Below are 5,146 nucleotides of genomic sequence, written 5' to 3' on the forward strand. Positions count from 1 at the left end.
CAGTTATATGAACTGATCCCTTTACTTCCAGCCAGAATGAAATCCAGGACTGTAATGTGGACTGCCTGTCTTAATATAAATATATTACAGCTGTAATACTTATTAAATGCATTTTTATTTCCCTTCTCACTTTACGTTTCACTTTAAATATGTAAAATATGGATTTAATTACATATGCAGTAGTATATTTAAAGTATACTTAATTAAAATTAAACTTAAACTTAAAATTACATTTTAGCAGTTAAGTACACTTAACCATTGAAGTATGATTTTTTTGTCATATAAGTATATAAGTATAAAAAATATTTAAGGTAATGGTGAGGAAAAAGTTAGAACACCCCCACATGTATTACTACTTAAAACACCTAAAATTAAAAGCAGGTGCAGAACATAAGCTGCAGATGATTAGAACATTAGAGGGGATTTAGTCTTATTCAGACTTCAGACAGAGGCATTTAGAGAGGTTGTAGATGCAGCTGAGTCTGGGAAGGGATTTAAAAAAGAAATCAGCCGTTTCACTGTCTGCTAAATCGTTTACAACCGGTGGAACAACGGACCAACATGGCCAGGTCAGGCTGTCCTAGCAAGTTCAGTCCAAGACCTCAAGATGCATAAAGAAGTTTCCAACAATCTTAAAAAGTCATCACTGGATCTACAAGTAACTCTTGCCTACAGCATCTACCTCGCACATTTGACCACGCACATTTGATGTTCATGTAAGGTGTGCAAGGAGAAAACCCTTACTGTCACATCATCAACATCAGAGCAAGAGTTTTCCAGAGAACACCTAGACCAAGACCAGGACTTCTAAACAAAGAGCTTTGCAATGATAAATCCAACGCTGAGTTAATTGGATGCAGTAACAGAGCACATGTTTGGCGAAAACCAGCCGAAGCATTTGAGCACAAGAACCCATATCAGCTGTGAAGTATGGAGGTAGAGATGGCTTCATGTAGCTGCTTCCCGCATCAGATTCAAAACCCTGACGCTGGCCTACAAAGCCAAGAACGGACCAGCCAGCCCCTTCATACTTGATGGCAATGGTCAAAAGCCGATCCGCACCGAGAGCCCTTCAAGCTTCAAGTACGGCTCGGCTCGACCCGCCATCCCTCAAAATCCGCGGAAGACAAGCGTCCAGGCTCTTTTCTGTCCTGGCACCAAAGTGGTGGAACGAGCTTCCCCTGGGTGTCCAAACGGCCGAGTCTCTCGCTGTCTTCAAACACAAACTGAAGACCCACCTCTTCAGAGAGTACTTGGACGAATAGTTCTATGCTCGCCTTATTGTCTTGTGTTTAGTAATGTCTAAGATTAGAGGTATCCTTTCAATTTTTAGTCTATTCTAACTAGCTAAGGCTTTTCTTGTGTAAATAGCAAAGCACTTTGTAAGTTGCTCTGGATAAGAGCGTCTGCTAAATGCCATAAATGTAAATGTAGAGATGTCAGGGTCTAAGGGCTGCTTTTCTGCAGTAGGTCTGGAGAGATCTTCAACATAAAATCCAGTGTGAAATCTTTACTGTAACAGAGGATGCTTGAGGGAGATGGGAGAGCATCTGTCTGAAAGCTAAAGCTGAAATATCACACAGCTGAAAGATTTCTGCATGGAGGAGTGGGAAACACTTTCTCCTAGCTGATGTCCGGCAAAGGGGGAAAAACACCAGCTTCTGGGACGTAGACTAACTTTTGCCTTACAAAAAAATAGTATTTAAATTAATTACATTTCACAAAAGATTTCTTCAGTTGTATGTGTTTAGTTATATTGCCTCCATATCTTAATATTGTTTATATGCAGATCAAATGTCCAGATTTTAAATATATTAAAAATACAAGTGTTTTTGGTATGTCCTTACTTCTTCACAAGATTTTATTTATAACAATACTATACAGAATATGTTGAAGAACATTACTGAAGCTCTGATATTTTAAGGCAGTGCATTAAAGCAATGGAGGATTAATACAGGAGAGATCATTTGTCAAAATTTCCCCAAATTCATCCCCCAAAAAAGAATTCAGAAAAGAATTTGCAAACAAATCATTTATTCTTTAACATATATCCATTTACAGTTTAGAGTCAGCATGAATGGCGACAAATGGATCTTCTTCAGAGTTGCTGATGTTAAAATAGGCCCGTCCATCTCCTCCGACTGTCACTCTCTTTCCAGTGCAACCACTGCCCTCCTTCTGTCCAGAAATCACATCACAGTAGGTTCCTCCAGGCAAACCAGTCTGCAGAGTTGCGTCCAGGGTCCTGAAAGGAACCAGAAACTTGCTGCAGTTTGAGCAACAAAAGCTGAAGGTTTCAGTGTTTCACTTTGAGAACGTGTGGCCTTACCAGTTATCATTATTTATCACGATGAAACCACGGTTACCACGGCCAAAAGCAACCTGGTTACTGCCGTTGTCCCACCAGTTGGAAAATGGCTGTCCATTGACCACGTTTCTGAAAATCACCATGTTCCTGTGGACAGCGTGCATTTGGGAGTTATCTTCAGGAGTTCAGGGTCAGCTAGTCGTGTGAAAACGTTCTGCAACACAGTTTAGAACAGAAGGAACCCACCTGATCTGACGCCACCTGTGCTCACAGACCCAGCCATCTCCACAGGTGCTGTCTGCATTGATGGGTACAGGCTTGGTTCTGCCATCACTGTAGCTGGGTGGTCCCATCCAGTCGTTCTGATCCTGAGAAAGTCATAAAGCATCAAAGATGCTGAAAATGAACAGTGAGGAAAAGGCTTTTGCTAAGTGGTTCTGCTCGTTCATCTACCTGTCCATTGACAATGTTGCGGTCCCAACGGAAACTGGACATAACTCTGGTAACTCCGTAGGGATGGGCCAACATCAAACCAACAGCCATCTTGTAAAGCCTTAATAAGGAGATGTTAGAGGATCATTAATCAAATTCAATTAGTGCAGCTGACAGTATAGGGGATATATTTTGGAATGCAGTGAAGAAGTTCTTCTGACACCTGGAATCCCAGAAGGTGACAATGGAAGCTCCTCCAGCTCCATGGCCTCTCTGATTATCGTGGTTGTCAACGAACACCAGGGCCTTATCTGAGGCCATCATTCCCCAGCCCTCGCCCCAGTTCCTAAAACAAACCCAGTTCAGTATTTCTTGAAGCTTCTAAATATGGAGCTCTAACAGAGCTGAGTGATCCCATCACCTTACTTGAGGTAGGACAGCTTCTCTCCGTTCCATTTACGCATAACCGTACCCAGCTTGGCACCATACTTGAACTCGGTCACTCGTCCCAGTCCAGTGTACTCGGAGAATGTGATGGGCTCACCACCGAGATCAATGACCTGAAACAGATTTCCAGTTCAGGTCGTCTTCAGAACCAAAAGCTTTTAGGAAAATAAATCCCTTCAAATAAACACCAACTAAAGGAACCTCTTGGAAGATGAAGGGTCTGGAGCCACTTGAGAACCATTTGGTGTTGAGATTATTGAGGCGTCCATAAACTGCTCTGAGGTCTCCAGGCCACATGTGCTTGCAGGCGTCCACTCTGAACCCGGCGACACCCATGTCGATAAGCGCGTTCATGTAATCGGCCACCTTACCGCGCACGTAGTCTTTCTCCAAGTCCAGGTCCAGAAGACTGACCAGACGACAGTTTCTCACCTGTCATCGTTAACACAGATCAGAAATTAGGGATAAGAGGGCGTTCAGGTGATGGGTTGAACACACAGATACAGCAGGAGGCTAAGAATCACGTACTTGATTAATATCCTGATAGTTCTCGATGTTTCCACTGCCAGTGTAGCACTTGCCATCATTGAAGTCCCAGCCTGAGTAAGGAACTGAGGGGAACTCCTTGGTGTTGGCGTTGAAATATGTGCCACAGCTTGAGTGTTTGCCCTCACCACCACCTGCTCCACACATGTGGTTGATGACTGCATCTACGTAGATGTTCACCTACAAAGCAGTTTTACAGATCATACAACTCCACTGAACTTCCACTGCTTCCATTCCTGAACTGATGTTGAGCAGAAGATGGACTCGAAAAGGTCCTTACCCCAACATTGTTGCATCTGGTGATCATGTCCCTCAGCTCGTTCTCATTTCCTGATCTGGAGCACAGGTTATAGCTGATTGGCTGGTACCTCTGCCACCAAGGATGCCAAGGGTTGGTGACCACAATGCTCTCACTTGGAGGCGAGATCTGCAAGGTAAGATTCCAGCATAGGAACTACAGTACACTGATTACATTCACAACAAGCTAATCTCCAGAACCGGCTCATTCTGTACACCTTCATCTCTCTTGGAGGAAAGATCTGCGAGATGCAGTCACATCATGATCTACTGTTCACAGTGAGAGATGCTGAAGTGTAAGCAAGAGGTAAACAGAGGTTGGTGCTGAGCTCAAACTCTGTGCAAGGAAACTTCTAAGTTGTGTTGGTCACCAACCCTTTCGTCTGCTTTCTATTCATTCATACCTGAACTCCTCCGAAGCCATTGGGTGCCAGGTACCTCTCACACTCTGCTGCGATATCAGCCCAGCGCCATTCGAACAGGTGGACAAGGGAAGTTCTTCCATTTTTCATATTAGGGCTGAACTGAGCAAAGCTCAGTCCAAGCAGTGTTGCCAAAATAAGGAGCTTCATCTTCCTCTAGTTGAGAAGTAGACCACTCTGATGTTCAGCTCCAGTATATATACACCGGGTGGTATGGTCTCAGTGCCCACCCAGAACGTTTTTCTGACAGGTTAATCTTTAACTGTGTTTCAGCTAAAAAAAAACACCTGCTAATCAACTTGTTCTTCTCACTTGAAGTCAGCATAGTCTCCCAAAATATTCAGCACAGAATGCATTCGATTGTGTTTCACAGTAAAACAAAGGGGGCAGTGGTGGCTCAGAGGGGGCAGTGGTGGCTCAAGGGGGCAGTGGTGGCTCAGCGGTTAGAGCGCCGGGATATCGATAACAGGGTTGTGGGTTCGATTCCCGGGCTCGGCAAGCTGCCACTGTTGGGCCCTTGAGCAAGGCCCTTTACCCTCTCTGCTCCCCGGGCGCTGGAGTTGGCTGCCCACCGCTCTGGGTGTGTGTGTGTGTACTCACTGCCCCTAACACATGTGTGTGTGTGAGTGTGTGTTCACTACCAGATGGGTTAAATGCGGAGGACACATTTCGCTGTACAGTCCACGCTGTACAG

At 44.4% G+C, this 5,146-nt stretch overlaps 1 protein-coding gene across 1 annotated transcript; it reads right to left on the minus strand.

Moving 5' to 3' along the window:
• Positions 1 to 2,017: 2,017 nt before the first annotated feature.
• amy2a (amylase alpha 2A) lies at positions 2,018 to 4,602 on the minus strand. The gene is made up of 10 exons (XM_072668437.1): positions 4,435 to 4,602; positions 4,014 to 4,160; positions 3,716 to 3,913; positions 3,389 to 3,619; positions 3,167 to 3,300; positions 2,964 to 3,086; positions 2,762 to 2,861; positions 2,555 to 2,676; positions 2,330 to 2,455; positions 2,018 to 2,245 (listed from the first exon to the last, which is right to left on the minus strand). Exons 1-10 carry the CDS (start codon positions 4,600 to 4,602, stop codon positions 2,056 to 2,058), a joined length of 1,539 nt encoding a protein of 512 aa, XP_072524538.1. The 3' UTR covers positions 2,018 to 2,055.
• Positions 4,603 to 5,146: the final 544 nt, after the last annotated feature.

Source organism: Salminus brasiliensis, chromosome 23 (assembly GCF_030463535.1).
Source record: "Salminus brasiliensis chromosome 23, fSalBra1.hap2, whole genome shotgun sequence".
Lineage (NCBI taxonomy): Eukaryota > Metazoa > Chordata > Actinopteri > Characiformes > Bryconidae > Salminus > Salminus brasiliensis.

Bases quoted from the DNA above. Each gene is read 5' to 3' on its own strand.
- amy2a (XM_072668437.1), bottom strand. From the start codon at position 4,602: ATGAAGCTCCTTATTTTGGCAACACTGCTTGGACTGAGCTTTGCTCAG. The intron at 3,914-4,013 runs GTAAGGACCTTT...ACTGCTTTGTAG, and splicing joins CCAGATGCAACAATGTTGGG to GTGAACATCTACGTAGATGC. The intron at 2,456-2,554 runs GTGGGTTCCTTC...CGCTGTCCACAG, and splicing joins CACAGGTGGCGTCAGATCAG to GAACATGGTGATTTTCAGAA.